The 22,820-nt window shown below is 40.3% G+C and overlaps 1 protein-coding gene across 2 annotated transcripts in view; it reads right to left on the bottom strand.

Annotated features, from left to right (window-relative positions):
• Positions 1–341: 341 nt before the first annotated feature.
• LOC123868020 (zinc finger homeobox protein 3) overlaps positions 342–22,820 on the bottom strand; it is a 257,817-nt gene continuing 235,338 nt past the window's right edge. For both annotated transcript variants that reach the window (XM_045910351.1, XM_045910350.1), the window contains 3 exons: positions 15,386–18,149; positions 7,546–10,274; positions 342–5,339 (listed from right to left, as the gene is read on the bottom strand). In XM_045910351.1, the coding sequence (XP_045766307.1) occupies positions 2,484–5,339; positions 7,546–10,274; positions 15,386–18,113 (8,313 nt within the window). In that variant the 5' untranslated portion in view covers positions 18,114–18,149 and the 3' untranslated portion in view covers positions 342–2,483. The remainder of the gene's footprint in view (positions 5,340–7,545; positions 10,275–15,385; positions 18,150–22,820) is intronic.

Genomic DNA, 22,820 nt, shown 5'->3' with positions numbered 1-22,820 from the left:
GCACCACCCACCGAGTTTGAAAAAAAAATTTAAATCTAAATCGCTTTTTGTCTTAAGCTTGAGTAAAGTCCTTCAATTTCAAAAGAGTCCAAAATAGCTCCTTTGTTTTAACTCCTCAGGCAAGAATTATGTTGAATAGCGTAAATTTACGAAGGTAAGCTCCAATTCATTAGTTTTGTTCACCTGCCCTGAGTTGGTCTTTCTAATTCTTAGCAGGAGATCGGCAATAAATATCCAAAGAGATTTTACCAATGTCTAGTGTCTTCATTGTGTTAGTAAAAAAACAAAAAATACGAACTAAGGATAAAGGAACCAAGGAAACCAAACAAAAAAAACATAACTCAATAATATAAATATTGCATTTATTTCAACGAATTCGGCAAATATAATAACTGTAGATAATAATTATAATAATACTATTCAGTTTACAAGATTTTTCATCTCTCTCTAGTTCAATGACGATCTCTATCGGCAAACCAAAGATATTTTTCACTGGCTGGCACTGGACTTCACTTTTAAAAACTATTTTGAAAAATATCATCTGAATAACAGTAAATGCAGATCGCATATAATTAGGTAAACTTAAATTATACAAATTAAAATAAAGTTATTGGAAGTCGTATTGGAGGCAAATTCAATATCAAGGCTACAGTCGGCTAAACAGCTGACGCACCAAAGTACATAATAATCTAAACGAAACAAATAAAAATAATAAACTTAAGAACAAAAATAAATACAAACATAACAGCATAAAGCAAAGAAAAAAATAACATACAGCGATATGCAAATAATTCAATATCTGTAAAGAGTTTTGCGGATCTAATATTTTAAATATATTATGGACAATTTCAAAGTGCAATATTTGCATTTGAAAGGATAATAGGAAAGTATCTTGGCATGTAAGACGGGAGGTAGGTTTTCACACAAATAGAAACTCGACGGCAACACCCGCGGCGCGTGCGCCGATTTGTTTGGCGCTCAGAAGGCGGCACGAGCTTTCCTATGTAGTGCATTTAAATTTGAAGAAAATATTTGCATATCGCCCGACTCCCCAATTTCCAACCGCTCTTATGTAAATGCTTCGGGAGAATATCAAAAACTGCAGCCGGCGACCCCACAAGTTACCCAAGTATTCATTATTATGTAAAATACGACAAACTTTCTATGTTATGTCTGTATTTATTTTTGTTCCCCTCGCAAGATATGCGTAGTACACTAATTAGATACAGTTATATCACAAGTTTTTAAGATGCCTCTATGAAACGAACAATATATTTATTTAAATCTATCTACCTACGCCGCATACCACTAAACGCAGTATACAAACATCGAACGGCCGTTCGAGACAAACTTTACAGCAACCTAACATTAAACTCTAATAGTATACTTTTACATGATCAATTAATTATTTACAGTGGAGCTCTGGGAAATAATTTACAAACACTTGGATCCTACAAGGCACCTTATTTAAATAGTTATAAAGACTTCAGGCTTCGCTTTGACTTTACATTATAACTAAATGTTTTAAATTCTCTATAATATATAATTTGGTTTTCATTACAATCCTACAACAATCGACAAGTCTCTAAAACCTAATAGGAGTTTTAAATATGAACAACTAGGAAGAATAATATTATGCAACAGATTACTAGTAGGTTACGCAGACCTCGGCGATGGTGATTTTCAATGCGACGAATTATTACATATTTCAATAAATCGATGAAACAAAAGAAGCTATCGACGTTTGCGGAGAGTTTCCGAGAAAGTCTTTTGATTGGCGTAATTTGAATAATTGATTATTCATGTGGAGAGACATGCATGTGCACCAGATCGGTCGCATTAGATATACGACGTCCTTCACGCGTCCTAACTCCTACCATTGTTGTGTTCGTTTGCATTTAAATAGCGGCGGCTCAGAGACGCCCACCGGCCCGCCGGCACTCCCGGCACGCCTCTCCTCCTCACCAGTCACCACGACGCGACCGACCTATCACTCTACCCGAACCGCGAAACAAACTCCAAATACAGTCACACTATCACCACGCTTCAAGTGGTACTCGGTAATTATTTAAATTACGAAATAATTTCTGGGATTGATTTGATTGCGTACGTGTTGTTATTACTGAGTAACGAGCGTTGCGCTCGCGCGACCCATCTGACGCACATTTGACAACGTTAATGTAATCTTGAAGCTATGATAATAATTACTGTCGATATTGAAAATTAACATCACTCAGGTTTTGCGTAACCACATCGCGTAACATCTAAAATTATTTACAAAAGGACTCACTAGTAGGAAAATAGACCAACGACCGTCACGGCACTTTGTGAGCTTCGCTCTACCATCGGATTGTCTAAGTGAATTTTCATCGGAAGCAAAACTCCGTTTAGAGAACGAAGCTCGCCGCTGCGAGGTTCTACGTGAACGTCAGGAAGTCCGTAGTCGCGTAGCACTCGGAAGCGCTAAACGACGTGGACCGCTGTCAAGTGCACTCACCGTTGCCGGCGAGCTGTGGCCGCAGGAACGCGCTGTGCAGCTCGCTGCCGAGCCCGCCCTCCAGCCGCGCCGCCATCTGCATGAGCGCGAGCGTGCTGTCGTCGCCCGCGCCGGCGTTGCTCTCGATCCGCGCGCGCACTGCCGCGATGTGACCTCGCGTGAACACATGGTCCTGCACTGAGTACTTGTGACTGTACTTAAAATCACACACTCTGCATTCCTCCGGTGGTTGCGCGTCGGAAATCTCCGAAAGGCCAGCCGCGAGACGCGCCTTCTTTTCTTTAGCCCGTGCGTTTTGGAACCACACTTGAACGACTCGCTTAGGTAACCCGATTTCTCTTCCTAGGGCCTCACACTCCGCCATCGTCGGCGTTTTATAGTCGCCGAATAACGACTTCATGATTTTGACTTGAACAGAAGACATTTGCGTTCGAAATCGTTTCCCGGGCGGCCTCGGCGTTTGCTGTTGGCCCACGATGGGCGACGTCGGTTCGTCTTCTTCGTAGTACTCCATCGTTTCGGATGCAGTATCCGAGCGTTCATCGGCGTCTGATCCCGGCCGTGACAGATCAACAGGCTTGCTGAGATCTAAAGGTATTTCAGATTTTCCATGTTCTGCTCGCCTCTCAGAGGGTTCATCTCCACCACTGCCATTTTGTTGTGCGGCAGCATGAGCTTGGAGTTCACTCACATATCGCTTCATGGACTCCTCACTGTACTGCTTGATAAACTTCTCCATGTCTGAGTGGAAAGGCGGAAAAATAGGGGGCAACATGGGAGCCCCCGCTTGGGAAAAATTTTGCTGTCTATCACTTTGCTGGGAACCAAAACTTGGTGTCGATTCTGTGCTTAGTTCTTCATCTGGAAGTGCATCGACATTAATTTCTCCTCGCGCGCACTGGTCAGCATGCTTCGTACTCAAGTGACTTTCTAGAGCACTTTTAACTTTAAATAAAGCTGGACAGAATGGACAGCGCTTATTAATAACTTGAGCGTGTGCTCGAAATTGGCCTTTTCTCTCCCGCGCTCGTGTGTTTTGAAACCAAACTTGTACCACTCTTTTTTTTAATCCTACTTCGCGGGCAATATTTTCCAGCATTTTTCGTGAAGGATTTGATTCTATTTGGTACTTCTGATAAAGGTAGTCCAATTGTTCTGGTAAAATGGTAGTCCTTAAGCGCTTATCTTTCGGTTGTTCTCCCGTGTCTGCTTCCTCGAACTCATCAAATTTTCTTTTTGCGACTTGTTGATTTAATGCTGCTACTAATGGATGGCGTGCCTCTTCGTTCGTTAATGATGCGTTCAATTGTTGTAGTTGAGCGTGTTGTTGTAAGATTCCAAAAGGGGAATCAGGTGGATATGTGGGGAATAAATTTGGGTTCATAATGTGAACTAGTTGATGCTCTCGCCATAAGTCGAAGCGTGGGAAGACTAGATTGCATTTATCACATTGAAAATTGCCATCTTTTTCCTCTTTGGGTGTATGCGTAAGTGGAGTGACGGGCGTATGCGCCATGTGCGGCGTGGGGGGAGCCGGGGAGACGGGGTAGTTGGGGGCTGCAGGCGTGGGAGTTCGAGGAGGTGCCGGTGACACTGGCACATGCGGAACGTGATGTTCTACGGTACTTGAATTGGAGTCTTCGCTGCTTAACGTAGCAGCGACTTGAGCAGCAGCGGCCTGCGCCTGCGCCGATCGTTTCGCATCCTCTTCCTTAAAACAATGAGTCTTCTGATGTCTTATCAATTCGTAATATCGTTGAAATACTAGTTGGCACTTTTTACATTGATAATTGAGGCCAGGTGTGCGTTGAAATCTATTGGCGTCATCCATCGAGCCCGCAGGTGGATCTGCTGCCGGCTGATTTTCATACACTTTTCTTGCTTTTTGACGCGCGTTTTGAAACCACACAACGATGACTCTAGGGCTCAGCCCCAATAACTTTGACAAATATTCTAAGTCATCATCTTTTGGATATGCATTGTTTTCAAAAAATTCTTGTAAAACCTTGATTTGATAGTCAGTAAATCTAGTTCTGTTGGCGCGTTTGCCAGAAGACCCCGAGCTGTTGGATCCGTTCGAGTTGCCCCCGGAAAGTCCGAAATCGGCCGGTCCTCTGCCAGGACTGAGGCTGCGATTTGGGGTCAAAGGTAGGACGTTCGGGGGCGCGGAGTTTGGGGACGTGAAATTCGGATTTATTTTTGGTGGTAGCATCGTCGGATGTGAAGGCTGAGGTATACTCGTGGCCGGTATTGAATCTAATTGAGACTGTATTAGAGAATTAAGCGACACGTGAGTTGGTGTTTGTGGTCGCGAAAGATTATGAATGATTTCAGAAGTATTTAGTGCAGGACTTTGGAGAGGCATTTGTGGAAAATTATAACTTCTGTCTTCTTGATGGCGGTCGTCATATGAATTGTACTTTTCCTCCATAGTAGGTTCATCATTCGGTTCGCATTTGACTTCCTGTTGGTTTATCATGGACAATGTGTCCTCAGTTTTTGCTTTTTTTTCAGGTGGCGGTTTGCCTTCATCAGAGCTAGCAGAAGAGTCTAAAGGCGTCACTTTGGCTTCCCCAGTCTTCTCGTACTCTTCAAGGTTTAAAGTAGTGGATGGTGGGTTGTTAAAATTGTAAGGCGAATCTTTATTCCTTTGGCGTTCTTTGAATAGCGTATTCCGGAACCAATGTTTGATTACCTTGGTGGCGAGTCCAGACTGTTTAGCCATTTTTGCAATCGCTTCGTCGCTGGGAGAGTTATTGATGTCAAAGTGCGAGCGTAGTATTTTCAATTGCTCGTCAGTGATACGCGTTCGAGCTCGTTTCTGACCGGCAGCAGCGTTCGCCTGCAAAAGAAATAGTATCATTAGTTTGATTAGTAAATATACCTACTTCCAGCGTGGTTGATACCTGAATTGTACACATAAAAATATAAAACTCTCGCGTAAATATTTCAACGATCGCAAGCTCCAATAACCAGACATAATTTTGGTTATAAAAGCTTCAAGTTTTGTTTATAAAAGGTAATTTTTTATCGAGCTTAGTTTAAATGTAACACATTCGCAGGTAACTTCGTATAGTAACCGCTCTTTGTAAAGTAATAATACGTGGCCCCTAAGAAGCTTAACAATGGACTCTCTGTTGGCTTGTACAAACAGATAGGCAAGGCTTATCTTACAGTACGAGGTAGATATCCTTATTGACTTACGATATAATTTACTTGAAATAGTCAAAAATAATCGAACGTTTGATATTTGTGAAGCATATAGGTACTAGGTATACATGCAAGGTACCTAAAGTGATAAAAGTATAACCAGTACTCGCAACAGAGAATTATAATATAAATACAAAGCTAATGTGTACGAATTTATATTAATTAATTTTGAGTAAGTGGGTACCTACTAACATAGTCTATATAATTTTTTTATGACATATTGAGTTCCAAGCTAAACTATAGGTACTTATTTATAGGTACTTAATTGGATACTAAAACTGATTGCTATTCGATATAAATAGGTAAAAGATAAGTCTATGTATATCCATACAAATGCGAAAGTGTCTGTCTGTGTGTCAGTTACTTTTTCATGGCCCATTCATTTAACCGATTTGACGAAATTTGGTACAGACATAGCTTGCATCTCGGAGATGGAAATAAGTTACTTATTATCCCGGAAAATTCGGGATTTTTTAAACATAAAATTCATCATCTAATTATAAATATGTACTCAAACATTTAAAGTCTTTTCTTGTTGAGTAACAGGAATAGTTAATAAGAATGTTTATGTAAAAACGTAAGGAATAAAAGCATATTATATAATAAATAAACCTTTTTCATTTACTTGGATACATTGAAGTTTGTACAGAAATAAATAATTTGTAGCAGAAATAGAATTAAAGTTTGGTTTCTTACATTTAACATCAAAAGTCGTGTATGATAGATGTACCTAACTCGAAAAATAATATACAGGGTGTTTGGTTTTGGTTGTTTGGTCAGATCAAAGTAGCATGGGTACGTGTCGTCATTATATACCACTTAATTACCAAACACCCTGTATAAACAATAGGTATTGAAAACCAGCCCAGTGCGAACCGAACCTCGCTCTTTTAGGGTTCCGTACATAATTATGAACATCGTATTATGGTTGTATGAAATATTTCTTTTTCGAGCTAGAACACGCAATAAACCGTGAAAGAAAAACCCAAAAAATGTTTGTTTGTTTTGGTCACAGCTTACAAACTATTTTATAAAACGTTGTTTTCAGTATTTGTTGTACATAAAACATAGTTTTTGAGATAACCCCCGTCACAAAAATGGTTTAAGACCGACAACTTTAATGGCCCCCCATTTCCTTATTTTCATGCATGGGAGCTCCTCTGAAAAATAATTCAATTGAATTTCTAATTCAGTATTTAGTCAAGTCAAGTTTTGGGTCAAGGTTCTACACCAAATATCAAAATTTCATTAAGTATAACTTATAACTCATTTCACCTCCGAGCTAGAGAATTGTGACACGCGGACAGACAGACAGACAGACAGCAGAGTGATACTCCGTTTTTTACCCTTGGATACAGAACCCTAAAAAGAGAAAGAGTGAGAGAGAGAGACAGAGTATGTAAGAAGTATATAGTATTAGGTATAGTAGAAGGTATGCCATTAATAAAAAAATACAACATTATTAAACTCTATTCAAGACGGTTATAGCTACTAGTAATTATTCATAGTTAATACCTATTGTGTCTGTTTGTCTGTCTGCTAGTTTTTCACGGCCTAATTTTGTCAAAATTTGATACAGAGAATATATTTGAATATCGAGGAAGGACAAAGAATACTTTTTTAAAGAATTCCCGCGGGATATTTAAGAACCTAAATACACACAGACATAGTTGTGGGCATCATCTTGTTTATTATAAAATGAAACTGTTTAATTACTTATTTAATGCCTTGCTTGAACACAAATATAGTTGAGTTAATAATTATCCATACGTTTGTTTAATACACATGACGTAGGTAGTTAGGTACCTACCTATCACAAGAGTCTTAAGTTGTCTCACCTGTTGTTGTTGCTGGATCAGCTGTTGTTGTTTCATTTGAGCGTCATGTGCGAACGGCATGGCGTCAAAGGGCGGCGGCGGCAGCATGAGCGACACCAGCGGCGGCTGCAGGTTCATGGCCGCCAGCGCACCCATGTTCAAGCCCAGCGGAAGTCCTAGAGACAGCATCTGAGCCATCATCGGGTGCAACTGTCCGAGCTGTTGTTGCAGCTGCAGCATGTTCAAAGCAGCTTGCATCTCTTGCACTTGCGCAGCCAATAGAGCTCCAGCTTGTGCCTCGCCCGGACCGTTCCCGTTCTCGTTGAAGCTCCCGCTGGTGTCGCCGCGGGGCGACGGCGACCGCTCGCCCTGCGGCGCGGGAGAAGCTGCACGCGGCGAGTTCGGAGCACCGGACTTCCTCTCATATTCCGATTTAAACTGTTCCGCGAACTGTTCCAAAAACTCGAGGGGAACTTTATCTTTATGCACTTCTTCACAGTGAGTCTTTAAAACAAAAACACTAGAAAACTCTTTATTACAATGTTGACACGTCGACTTGGTTTCACCGTCCGGCGGCTTCTCCTCGGGTGGCGGCGGCGGCGGACTCGGTGCCCGAGCCATCTCGCGCTCCTCTTGCAGTTTGCGCCGCTGGTTCTCATTGTACTGCATCACTAGGTCGAATCCGAATGTCTCGAGGAGTTGTTTATACATTTGTGAGTTTCTTTTGGGCGGATTGCCCTTGGCTACCATCTCGTCTATAGCCGCTGCCTCTGCGTCACCGAGCGGCGAGTGCGCCCGCGCATCGCCAAACGGGCATGAAGTAGCGCGATGTGCGTCGAGTAGCTCCCCAGTTGGGAATGACGCGTGGCAGCGCTCGCACGAGGCGCTACCTGCGCGAGGGGATCGCGGGCTACCTGGGCGAGCAGGGGGTGAGGAACGTGGCCCCCCGCTGCTCGTAGACGAAGGGGATGTATTTTTCGGCGACAACACGTCTTGTAAAATTTTGGCGGGGTCGTTTCTGTCCGGCTGCTCTACTAAAGGCCGTGTCAAGTCCACGTGGCCCGCGGCGGCGAGCTCCTGCAGTTTTCCCGCTCGCGTTTGATGTAAAACTGACCTCATATGAATATCGAGCGTGCTCCCTTGCGTATACGCAACTTTGCATATGTTACACTTGTATCTCTTGCGATCGTCTTCCTCACTAGATGTACTTTTAGGTGTCAGAGTTAAATTGGAGGGAGCGGTGCCAGCACCGGGCGAAACGGGTGGATTATTATTATTTTGTTGTTCTTGCATAGCACGTTTTAATTTGTGCAAATGACTGACGCTATTATAATGGACAAGTAAGATGTTCTTTTGCGTAAAAGATTCCTTGCAAACGTCACATTTGAATGGTCTGTTCGGATCAAGATATTTTTCCATTGGGTATGTGAGTTTTTCGCCTTTTCTGTGTAGGAGAGTCTTGTTATGCGCTGTCAAATATGATTGGCGTGTGAAAGCGACTTTGCACCGATGACATTTATATTTTCTGTTGGGATCATTGTAGGAGTCTTCTGCCATTGCTTGTGAATTCAAATAGTCTTCAAGGAATTGTTGATCTTTGTAAATTATTGAATCGTCAGAGTTCTCGGCATCATTATGCCCGGACTCATCAGCGGCTGTTGCGCTCGAGTCTCTATCTTCCATCTCACAAAGTTCATCTTCGGGAGTTCGTAGAGCCTCTTTGCGTAATAAATCTGCGGTTGCAGCATCTAATACGACACCCTGACCGGCTTGTAATAAAGGATTGGAGGCGAGACTTCTTTTAAAGGCCGATAGTTCTTCTTCTGAGAGTTCAGGATGAGATGTTTCAACGTGCTTTTGGAGAGCCAGCACAGATCTAAAGCTTCGTCCACAGAGCACGCATTTTGTAGCATCACGTATAACATGGTATTGAGAGTGTAATTGTAATTTTTCAACCGTTTTAAATGCCAAGCTACATTGATTGCACCGGTACTTATACACGTGCTTCTCAGAAACCGACATATTTGCAATAGAATTACGCGCATGAGCTTCTCTAAAATGGTTTTGTAAGGCGTGTGCAGAATCGAAATATCGGTTACATCCTTTTTTCCAACAAACATAACCTGGTCCTTGAGGCGTTTGTTTCAGTTCTAAATGACCAGATTCATTTTGATGTTGGCATAATTCGTCAACATTGCGAAATGTGCGATTACAGGTGGAGCATCGTTCCATCTCACCATCAACGCTGCCTTCAGAGCGAGGAGATGAGATTTCTCTTTCATTCTCTTCTCCTTGTTTTGATTCATCTCTCTGCGCTTGGGTACCGCCATTTAGCCAATGACTTTGATCTACAAGAAGAAGCAGCCTTTGCAGTCCTTCCGAGTTCACAGAATGGATCTGCATTACATGTCTTTCAAGAGCAGGTCTTTCCTTAAACGCATCTTGACACAGAGGGCAAATGAAATGTCGAACGGTATCGCCATGAACTGAGTTGACATGTGCGGACAGTCTGTGCTCACCGCTACAGCTAAAGTTGCAATACGGACAGACGTGTGGTCCAGGCGTTTCTTGTTCGTCATCTTTATCACTACAGCTTTGTTGAGATTGTTGCTGGGCAGCTTGTTGAGCTTGATGTTGTTGAAGCTGCTGTTGATGTTGCTGAACAGCTTGTTGTTGGTGTTGTTCTAGAAACCGCAACATTTTCTGCTCTTGCGTTAGCTCAGGTTTTTGATCGATGGGCTCCTTACTATCTGTTGACAAAATTAAACATTATGATTCACAACATTACTTAGTTTTATTATGGTTGGTAAAAAATTAACCAGTTCTAATATGTATCCGACAAACCTCTCACTTCAGAATCTACGTACAGAATGGGATAGCGATCAGCAAGCTGTGTTCATATATTACGCACAATGTCTACCTACATCTACGTGAGATTTATCTGCAAAAAAGATTATTTTCTATAAATGAAGCTGACTATTGTTCGGTGTAGCGTTTGTTGCTTTTCTGAATTGAAGTTAAAAATAAAATTCTTCTCCTTTATATTATTAGTAGGACTCGTTTTGTTTGCGACGTCCCGGCAAGACAAAGGTATCGCTCTATCCATCCCGTACGCACACATCCACGGATGTTTTAATGCTAACGTAACAAGTATATTGTAATTTCGCACACAAAGGAGATACAGGACGGGCAAACAATCATTGTTCATTATTACAAAAGGTTTCGAATATTTCGTTTCGCATCGGATCAAATGCATCGGGTGATCGACATACGTGACGATGAGTGCGAGCGAGACGAGGATACGTGGTTAGTGTGTGTGCAATTATTATTTGACCAGGGATATGTCCGCCAGCGTGTGAAAGAAGCTGGCCCGCATTGTTTACGCTCAAATAAGGAAGGTGAAAGAAACGACCGATGCGAGGAGCACATGAGATTCGTTAAGGAAACGTTACAATTAGGTGAACTTTAATAGAATAATAGACGATTTTGCAAGGACTCTCCTGAACCGATAAGGGTGCTTAGTACCTATTGAAGAGATTTTTGAAAAATCTTGCTGTAGGTGTCCTTTATTTTTAACATTAAGCCTAACTTAATGTTAAAAATAAAGGAATCCATAATATTTCAGGATTTTTAGAAATTCTACCTACTAACCGATTTTTGAAAATTCTACCCCTAACGAAGATGGAGCTAGTTGAAAATAAAAATCAAAGCAATTTGACGCACCTTTCCACACAATAATTACGAGTAAGTGAATGGGTATGAGCACATTTTTTTTAACTTAATTAAAACTTGAAATTATCTCACACTCGGCCGCAGCTGAAACCAGTCGGTCCCCTGTTCGGGAACCTGTTTCATAGTTTTAAGCAGTTAAAACCGTTACATCTAATGAAGGGGAGAGGGCTAAATAAGTGCGAGTCAATGTAATAATAATCAAAACAGAACTGACCCCAATATTGGACTGTACTGACCAGTACGTCAACTTGGCTTCTTTAGACACTTTCGAGCATAGAACAATACAATCGAGTTATTCGTGATTCATACGTAGAATACGTATATTACGACAGTCTTCGTTAGTCCACATCACACTAATTTCTCTTTATTCCAAAACTACCATTTTTTTCTAATTTTTAGGGTTCCGTACTTCATAAGGAAAAACGGAACCCTTACAGGATAACTTTGTTGTCTATCTGTCTGTCTCTCCGTCTGTCGTGTCTGTCAAGAAAACCTATAGGGTACCTACTTCCAGTTGACCTAGAATCATGAATTTTGGCAGGTAGGTAGGTCTTATAGCACATGTAAAGAAAAAAATCCGAAAATCGTGCATACATCACACAAAAAAAAATGTGTTTCGATTTTCAAAATAAGATAACTTAACTATACCAAGTGGGGTATCATATGAAGGGACTTTACCTATACATTCTAAAACAGATTTTAATTTATTTTTATGCATTCTAGTTTTTATCTTGCAGAATGTCGAAAAAAATACCCGAGTACGGAACCCTCGGTGCGGGAGTCTGACTCGCACTTGGCCGATTTTTTTTTTCTTTTTGAGGTACGGAACCCTAAAAAATATAAGTATCACTATGTGTCCGATGGGATTTCCTACCATCCTGTACTAAGCCTCTTCATGGGATGAATTTTCTATCTCGTGCTCTTAAGAATCTTTTCTGAGTGCTCACTTACGTTAGAGTTTTATTAAATAGATTACATTTTATAATGTTATGTAAAATTTGCCGACCCAAAGTCTGGTAGGAGCATAGAACAATGGCCAGGTAAAGGGACGGTGTCTGCATAAAATGGCATCTCCAATGCTTTTTGTCAATGGACAAAGGTTCTTTTCTAAGGAAACACCACATCGTTATAGCGTCGTAAAGTAAGTATTGTGCATGAGTTTTGTTTTGCGAGATTTGGGTCAGGATTTTTACAGTGTGGCGTCAGGGACAACAATGAGATTTTTGAATATTTTATGGCCTCTGGTGTTGTAACTCGTGGATTTGGTAATCATTTCCGTTGCGTGAACAATGTTTTAGATGCTTAAAATAAATTAAATGTTTTAGATAAAATTAGTATAAAAACCACAGATCTTTAATTCGTTATTAAATCATATACTTATTTTGTATCAGAATAACTTTTGGTAGGTTTGGCTAAATTATAACCTAATAGAGACCTTAGTTATCATCGGACATAGGTACGGCCAGTGTGTCCAGCCAAGTTCAAATTTATATTTACTACGACAACTCAAGTTATTTTATTTATATGAGCTCGTCAAGTGCTAGTCAGACTCGCACACTAGGGCATATTTTTTTTGTGATTTAACCACAAATTCTCAGTTCTCGGATTTTACGCATTTTTTTCTTGAGATACAGAAAGAACCCCAAAAGTGTTTGGCGCTAAAGTCATATCAAGAAGTTTACCGTACATTTGGGTAGTTTATCTTGTGTAGTAGGTAGGTATAGATCAAAGATTTGATTTATTACGTGGTTATCAGTACTTCGTAAGACACAAATAGGGTTTATTAATAATACACACCTGAGCAAACAAATGTCTCGATAAATTGATACACCTACATATAATAATGTAAAGGCTACAATTCAAATTAATTTGAGTTGTTTAAATAAGACAAGTGTAAATTAAAAATTTATAACACCCCCGACAAATGAAGGTTACAGTAACTAGAAAAGAGCTGATAACTTTCCAACGGCTGAACCGATTTTCTTGGATTATAGCTAAGAACACTCTCGATCAAGCCATCTTTCAAACAAAAAAAAACTAAATTAAAATCGATTCATTCGTTTAGCCGCTACGATGCCACAGACAGATACACAGATACACAGAGACACAGATACACACGTCAAACTTATAACACCCCTCTTTTTGGGTCGGGGGTTAAAAATAGGAATAGGTACCCTAGTCAAAGCAGGTACCTACCTATCTACCTACTTGTATGAAGCTATTGTATTCACCTGCCACTATCTCCAACAAAAAATACCTACTTACCTACTCAGACAAAGACAAGCAAGACAGACCTTTATCTATTTGGAAATTCATTTGTTAAATCCTACTAATATTATAAACGCGAAACTTTGTAGGTATATGTACCTATGGATGGATGTTTGTTACTCTTTCACGCAAAAACTACAGGACGAATTTGGCTTGAATTTGAAATGGAGATAGACTATACCCTGGCTTAACACATACCTAGGCTACTTTTTATCCCGGAAAATCAAGTTAAAGCATTGAATACATTTTTAAAGGACTAAACTTGTAAAATTTTATTAGAATCATCGCCGTAAAAGCACCTAGGAGTACATTTTCATTAAACTTTAGTATTATTATAAAAGGTCGTAAGGGGTGGTTCTGACATCAATGGCCGTACAGATTTTAATACCTACGTGTTTTGTTTTACAAAATTTTACCATCGGTTTGCTCCAGCAGCACCATCGGTTAACAATGATGATGATAATGATGAAGCACTAGCAGTAACAAATTTTTGTACCTACTAATTTAGTAGAAGAATGGTAAATGCTTCAGTCGGTAGAGTATCTACCTACTCAATAAGGTGAAAATAAGTAATAAGCATAAACATGAGGGCACAATGGTGCAAAGCAGATTTCTTTCGAATGTGCATTTCACTCGGAGTTTATCGTATTTCACCGTGGCCATAAAGATGCGGCGGCCAATGTGGCCGGCGATGCGGCGACATTGTAAGATGATGTAGCAGCCTCATCACAAGGGGGCAATCATCCTTAATGCGCGACGGCCACATACGTAATGCGAGTCATTGTCCCGCGTGCAGTACTTATGGAAAATTCGCGTTCTCAATTCAAATCTTCTCTCCGTCTCCTTCGCTCGCGGGGCGGAGCCGCCTGCGGCCAATGACGAAGTTCGAATGTGGCGACAACGTGTAAGGCGTTCGTTATTAAAGAAAACCTGTTCTAATGTTGCGCGCTTTAAATTAAATTTTGGTCCGTGTGTAATTATCTCATTATTGTTATTACGAATTCCTCGCTAAATACTCATCGCTTTCAAGGGAGATTGCCTCTCGAATCTGATACGAGGTGACGGTCACCTGAACGCGTCGATAACGAGCCACTCAACAACTTCACAAATACAAAAATATTCAAAAATCTCTTACGTCAATTAACGCGTAATAATCCTACGTTCTTTCACGTGGTCCACGAAAGAAGCTTTGTTTGAAAAAAATGCAGTACAAAATTGATTAAGGAACGAATCGGATTAAATTGGAAACCGATAGTGACGTTTCGAAATCACATTCATAAGTTTGTTCAGTATTACCTACTTTATCGATACGAACGGCGGTAATGGTTTTGGTTGAATTAATTTTAATGGGATTTTCACGGCTTATAGAATAAAAGTTGCGAAATGTGTTTATCACAAAAGTAATAAATAATAAAACGTTTTCCCTATAGTTACAGTTGAAAAGGCTTAGAATGACTTGCAGCTACCAAAAAGAAAATTATTGGATGAGAAGCGCACGCGCATCTAATAGCGTACCGCGCGTTTTTATGAATACCTTACTGAGCAGACACAGTTTTTGTAGAAAAGTTTTGTTCCCATCTTAGATATCATTAAAACTTGTTACTTTAAGAGACAATGACTCGAGGAAGTTAATTCACAATAATAATAACAATAGGATAGTCATGCTTGGAAAGGCATTAGTGGCAAACACGAGTAGCGATTTCCTTATTACCACTCTGATAAACATGAAAGGAGACAACGGTGTACCTACTCCATAGTCAGATCAGTTTGAAATAATTAATTAAATTAATTAGCTATGAGGTTTGTCGGATAAAGCTATTTTTTTGGTCAATTTTAATAGTTAGGAGTAACTAAAGCTTACCACTGTCTTGTTGATCGTACGGGCTCGACAACTCAGGCGGTTGAGGGATGACTTGGAAGAGCTCAGCAACATCCGGTGTGGGGTCCTTGCCTTCAGACCGGCGTTGAAGTTGGTGGATCTGTTCCATTTGCAAATGTTTGACTGAGCGCACGTGCTGTAGGAGTGGCAGTCGATGTGGTGCACCAAAGCCACATAACGCACATCGGTATACTCGAGGACGTTCACGTGGTATCCTTGAAGCACCGTCTCGTAAGTGTCTCAACAGTAGGGCGGCAGCCTCGTGCCTGGCTCCAGCGGCGTGCAGCTGCAGTTTGTGTGCTGAGTTTGTATAATAATCACAAGCACAACATCTGACCTGCACACCACCGACTCCCGCACCGCCCGTCCCTACACCACCACAAAACTTTAGTTTCCATTCGTTTCTCGGACCACCTTCTTTCACATGATTGACGTGTTGCAGCCTTTGTAGATGTTTATCCGTTTTGCAGTGTAATTGAAAATTGGCCTTTAAATTAGTTTTGTATGTGCATAATTTACAAACGTAGTGACCGGCTACTAATGCTAATATTTCCTGTTCTCTGATCTTTGTGCGATCTTGTGCTAGATGGTGACCCAACGCTTCCAGAGAATCTGTTGAAAAGCAGTTGCATATACAGCAGTGAAACGTTCTTTCTGGTTCTGGGTCCGCAGGTTCTGGCGGTGGTTCCATAGCCTCCGGATTTAAGCCAACGTCTAAATGAGCACCTAACTCTGGAGGCGATGGTCCAGGGCCGCCAGTCATAAGCTGAATCATCAGGGCCTGGTTGTATGCCATGTCCGCTAGAGCAGCCTCTGGGTTTGGTGGAGGAGCATCACTGCCATGAAAATGTAATAAACTCTCTAACTGCTGCTGACTTTGTTGCCTATGGTGAAGGGCAGACAAAGTCTGCATGTGTTTAACATTCTGCTGAAGGACAAGCATGTTATGAGTGTGCTTTTCCGATGTCATATGTATCCTTAAATTACGCGCAACATTGGTTTCATAATTGCAAACATCACATCGAAATGTTGGCTTTGGCTTCTGTCCCAAGGGAGAATGATGTGGTAGTGGAGGTTTATGTACACCCGGTGGCGTATGCTGGGCTGGTGGTAAACTTCCTTCACCGGGATTGCCACCATTCTGTAACTCTTGCATGTTATTTAGATGTTTGTCAGACTGCATGTGTATGCTTAGATTTCCTTTCGTCGTGGTAGAGTAATTGCAGACTTCACATCGGTAAGGTTTGTATCCACAGGTATAAGTTTCACCACGTGCTAATCGTGGATGTGGCTGACCAGCAATACAATAAATACAACTAGTTTCGGCTTCTGGATGCTTTTCCTTCATATGTATTTCTAAGGTTTCTTGATATTTGTAATGCCAATTACACTTTGGACATTTCAATGTTTTACAGGAATTTCGACTATGCATTCCAGCTAAGGGACCACCTAGTCTACCAGAATTTAAAATAAGCTCGCATTTTGGACAATCAGCTCCAGAAGGTCGTCCTCCAAGGTGATCTGGACATACTCCTATCGTCGTTCCGGAAAGAAAAGCGGGAGGAGCTGTTTGAAACGGTGGGGATGAATTAGGGCTACTACGAGGTTGTACAGAAGCATTTATTGTGTGCGGGTGTGCGACTGAGATCATGGAATGTTGTGGAATTAATGATTCAGCCATCGATCTAGGCGGCCTCCACGATGGCGGACTCGGTCTTCGATCATCACATGATCCATTGGGTAACATTGATTCATTTTCTCTGTCTGGCGTCAATACTTCCAGTCGCTTGTCCATAGAAGGGCTGGATAATTCTGATATATTCGCGGGACTACCTGACATCGAAGCTCGTGGTGGGACAGCAGCTCCAACTGGTTCTAAAAATGAGACTAGAGATTCTTTATCTTTTCCAACGCACTGAATGATTGCTGATGCATTTTCTCTCGATAGAGCATCTCTTTCTGTATCAAGTAACGATAAACTGTGATCCGATTGGGCATGAGCTACAAAAGATTTAGCGTATCCAAAACTCAATTTACAAATAAAACACATAAGTATCGGTTTAACCGGTACGCTAATAGGGCACTCCGGCACTGGAGACGTCGGTCTAGGAGCGTCTTTTCCTCCACGAAAACTAAACACTCGATAACTATGCATCACAGGCGCATCTGGCCTCGCTCGCGCTCTCTCTGCAGCCAGTCTTCCATACAGAGCACCATACAAAGATGGATTTCTTGACACGTAGAAAGCGCTCGCTATTTGCGGGAATTCGAGTTGTCTCTCCACCACGTTGCTATCTCGGCTATCGACTATGCACCCGGGTTCTATTTTGGGTAGGTCTTGCAAACTCGTTTCGCCCTCCGATATTTCTGGGTCCTCGATGATGTAAGCCGATCCGTCAGGGTTGTAGACGATTTTGCCATCGAAATGTTCCACATCGGAGGAGAGTGGTGGAGAGTCTCGGCGCGAGGTGAGGTCGACGGCGTCCGGCGCGGCGGGAGGAGACGTGGGCGCTGGCGCGGACGAGGGTGCCGGGGCGGGCGCCGCAGGGGCCGCGGGAGCGTTGCGCGGCTCCTCCTCTGGGCTCATGTCGCCGTCGTCGTCGTCGGGCTCGAGCGCAGCCGAACTCTGGGGATCGTCGCGCTTGCGGCGCCGCTTGCGCTCCGGAGGCGGGCCGCTAGCGGGGCCGCCGGGCTGCAGCGGCGTGGGCATGGCGCCGGGCGTCAAAGGCCGGCATCACATGCTCTCCTGTAATTTAAAAACCTCAATTAGATACTTTGCTTCATGCCAAAATATCTAGCAAACCTATTACTATTAATGATAACTACAGTTGTGGAACTACCAACTTTGTGTCTAAGTATGACGCAATGTATTTTTTTCTCACGGACTAGTTCAACTTAATAAGCTACGACAATTCATTCAATACATTTGTATAGGCCGACATTGTAAACGGAAATAGGTGGAGACGATCTTTTATATTCGACTGATTGTTTTTTGTTTTATTATTTTCAACTAAAAATAAATTTAAAAACAAAAGATTTTACAAATAACCCATACCTAGGTAAATTCAAGAGATTCACAAGTTAATATATACTTAATGTTGAAAGTTATAAAATAATAAAAGCGGTTGATCAAACGCACGTTTCCTCGGATGATAACTTACAAAATGAACCGATTGAAAGATCAAATTAAAATATTTGATAATAAGCGCTTATCTAGCTGGCATTTGCGCAAACAACTGCCATCAATTTATCCGAGTGACAGCCTGTCATCGCTGTCAAAAATGACATTTTTACAATTAAGCAACCAATATTACGGGAACTCTACAAACATACTTCTTACGTTTCTAAGATAAAAAGGATTATACGAATATCTTCCTTAATTCGTATGACATTAGAAGCACAAATGAAATACACGAAAATCGATAGCGTTACCAGTAATCTAGAATAAAAATTTGTTAAAAAATTGAGATTAAGCCATCATCTTAGTTATCTTGCGGGTTATCTAACAAACACATAGGAGCGTGTCCGACAAATTCTTACCTAAGTAGGTATACCTATAACGAAAGCTGACAGATTAGGGACATGACTGTTTATTTAATTGACAGTGTAGATTTTGATAAAAGGTAAACTAAGTTATAGGCTTGTTATAGGCTTGGTTATAAGTAGGTATTTAATGGCAGTTACAGTGTTAAAAATTCCCTGAAAAAAAAAGCAAAAAATGATTTACAACCGGTTCTATATAAATATATTATGGTATACAAATAAAATGCAGTTCTGATTAGTAAAATAAAATAACTTCTGGTAAATAAACAGGAAAATACGTTACTGGATAGATAATACGAATAGGTACGATAATTAATAATTGGTAGAGTTTTTAACTCATTTTATGCTCATTTTATAATTTATGACTAATTCGCGTATTTCACAATACACTAATCACTCTGACTAATGAGTGAATAACCACAGGATGCGTCGTTGATAACTAGATAATAAGTATGCATATTACACTAAAAAAATCTTTCATGTCCAGTTTACATGCGGTTTTTGGGTTAAAGGATTAATATTTTTTAAACAATGCTGCTAACGTAACGTGATTAGGTATGTTCTCTTTTTTTCTCCAACTAACCGTAGGAGTCGGTACAACAATAAAACAACCTTTCAGTTCAGTCCTGATCTATTGATGCTTATAAAGTAAGTACAAATAGAAATAACAAAAAAACACCGTTTATAGAAAAAATTTAAACTACTTATTGCGTGGATTTTTGAAACACAGTAGGAACTATTTGATTTTCCGGGATAAAAAGCAGGCTATGTCCGTTTCCGGGATGCAAGTTGTCATTTCACACATTTCGTCAAATCGGTTACGGGATGGACCGTTTCCCGTAACACAGCTACACACTTTGTACCTACCTATTTATAATATCAATATGGATCTACTTAAGAAGAGAAAACTAGAAAATCTAAGAATAGATAGCAGCCTTAATTAAAATAAATACTATGTCAAAATGTTGTGAATATTTCAACGTCATGTAAATGGAGCTTTACTCTACACCGGATGCCCATATTAAAGATAAACTATGCAAATTTTGAAATCAATTTTTTAACAATATAAAGAAGACCTTGGGACATTTTAATTCCAGTTTTAGGACCGCACCCATGCTCTTGTTTACACTCCTAACGGTCAAGTATGGACTCTTCAACATGATTAAGCGATAAATTGTTATAAGTATAACATGGGAATTTGATAACAATGTTTGTATTGAACCAAACGACAGTTATTTTATAGTATGAAAGAAATTCGTTGTCTGGGACCGAAGATACCAATAAAGGTACCTTTATAGTGTTTTCATTGTCTGTGCAAATAGGAATCCCACCAAAAACATTTCATGTAAAAAGTTAGCCAAGACTCACAAGTTCATAATGTTTTCATTGTTAAAAAGTTATGAGATCTCTAGTAGAGCCAAGCCCCTAGCTGAGCTTAGATTTGTGCTGGCCATGGGACCTATCCCAAGTCCAAAGTAATATAGCTCTTAAATGTTCTTGACTATATCACATTTATAACAATAAATAACAAAACACTCTACTTACAAGCTCTGATTCTACAAACCCTACATCTTGGTAAAAAAAAAGACGGCTTGGCCGTTTAATAACTTTTAACGTTTAATATGTTATGTCATGTAATAGTTTTACGAACATTAAACGGCCAAGCCGTACTTTTTTTACCAAGATATAGGGTTTGTAGAATCTACTAGAGATCTCATAACTTTTTAACAATGAAAACATTATGAACTTGTGAGTCTTGGCTAACTTTTTACATGAAATGTTTTTGGTGGGATTTCATTTCTTTTTGGCAGGTGCCCTAAATTTTTTTTGGATCTATTTCTTGTAGGTACATCATTTTCATGGCCCACTCTCTATCGTTACCTCTTTTTTTAAAAGCTTTTATTCAACTTGCAATGTACTCGTATGTAAGTATATTTGTTCGGGTGGAATCTTGCAACTCAATTTTGAAGCAGATATACCAAATTTCAGTCTTGTAGGACTTCAGGAAACACAGAGATACTTGGTACGTTTGATAAATCTGCCACGGACATCTTATCCTGTAAACTTTAGTATTCGAGCAACAGATTTTACAGATATGCATCTCATATACGAGGGGATGAAGGGAATTCTACCGACAGAATTTACAGATTTGCTTTTCCCATAAGAGTCGTAGAGGGGGGGCATTGCCAATTTCTTAATTTTCCTGTAGTTTGTATGCAATTTCTAGTCTACATACCAAATTTCAGCCTTCTAGGACTTTGGAAGTACCCTAGAATTACAGACTAGAAGTTTTGACTGCTAATAAATCTGAAACTATATAAGCTAGACAATTGATACTCAGTGCATTTAATAAATCTGCCAAGGACATCTTATCTTGAAAATATCAGCATTCTAGCAACAGAATTTACAGATTTGCTTTTCCCATAAGAGTCGTAGGGGGGGGCATTGCCAATTTCTTAATTTTCCTGTAGTTTGTATGCAATTTCTAGTCTACATACCAAATTTCAGCCTTCTAGGACTTCGGGAAGTACCCTAGAATTACAGACTAGAAGTTTTGACTGTCAATAAATCTGAAACTATAAAAGCTAGACAATTGATACTCAATGCGTTTAATAAATCTGCCAAGGACATCTTATCCTGAAAATATCAGCATTCTAGCGATAGAATTTACAGATTTGCTTTTCTCATAAGAGGCGTAGAAGGGGGGCATTGCCAATTTCTTAATTTTCCTGTAGTTTGTATGCAATTTCTAGTCTACATACCAAATTTCAGCCTTCTAGGACTTCGGGAAGTACCCTAGAATTACAGACTAGAAGTTTTGACTGTCAATAAATCTGAAACTATAAAAGCTAGACAATTGATACTCAATGCATTTAATAAATCTGCCAAGGACATCTTATCCTGAAAATATCAGCATTCTAGCGATAGAATTTACAGATTTGCTTTTCTCATACGAGGCGTAGAAGGGGGGCATTGCCAATTTCTTAATTTTCCTGTAGTTTGTATGCAATTTCTAGTCTACATACCAAATTTCAGCCTTCTAGGACTTCGGGAAGTACCCTAGAATTACAGACTAGAAGTTTTGACTGTCAATAAATCTGAAACTATAAAAGCTAGACAATTGATACTCAATGCGTTTAATCAATTTGCCAAGGACATCTTATCCTGAAAATATCAGCATTCTACCGACAGAATTTACAGATTTGCTTTTCTCATAAGAGGCGTAGAAGGGGGGCATTGCCAATTTCTTAATTTTCCTGTAGTTTGTATGCAATTTCTAGTCTACATACCAAATTTCAGCCTTCTAGGACTTCTGGAAGTACCCTAGAATTACAGACTATGAATAGTGATGATCATCAGTGAGGGACGAAAACGGCGTATTTTAGGTATCAATAAATCTGTAACCATAAAAGCTAGATATTTGATACTTAGTATATTTGGTACATTTGCTGAGGACACCTTATACTGAAAATTTCAGCTTTCTAGCGCCATCCAGACCGAAGTTATGACGGGTCGAAAATACGGCGAAACACTTCGAGAAAAAGGTACTACGTAGCGCCCCGGCCGCCGTTTGGCTCGTCTTGGCGGGGGCACTGCCGTGCCCCCTGATGTAAGTATAGGTTCTTTAAATTACTAAGTAGGTACTTACTTAGCTGATGTCTGTGACTTCATGCGCGTTGATTTAGTTTTTAATAAATCCCGTAAGAACTCTTTGATTTTCCGGGTTAAAAGTAGTCTATGCCCCTCTTCAGATCTTTAATCCATCTAGCCACGTAAAAAATATCGTAGATCCGTTGCGATATGATTGAAGGACTAAACAAGAAACAAACACACTATTGTGATTATTTGTGTGGAATATTTCCTTACAAATATG

Source organism: Maniola jurtina, chromosome 9, assembly GCF_905333055.1.
Source record: "Maniola jurtina chromosome 9, ilManJurt1.1, whole genome shotgun sequence".
Classification (NCBI taxonomy): domain Eukaryota; kingdom Metazoa; phylum Arthropoda; class Insecta; order Lepidoptera; family Nymphalidae; genus Maniola; species Maniola jurtina.
This window is presented reverse-complemented; position numbering and strand designations above follow the sequence as displayed.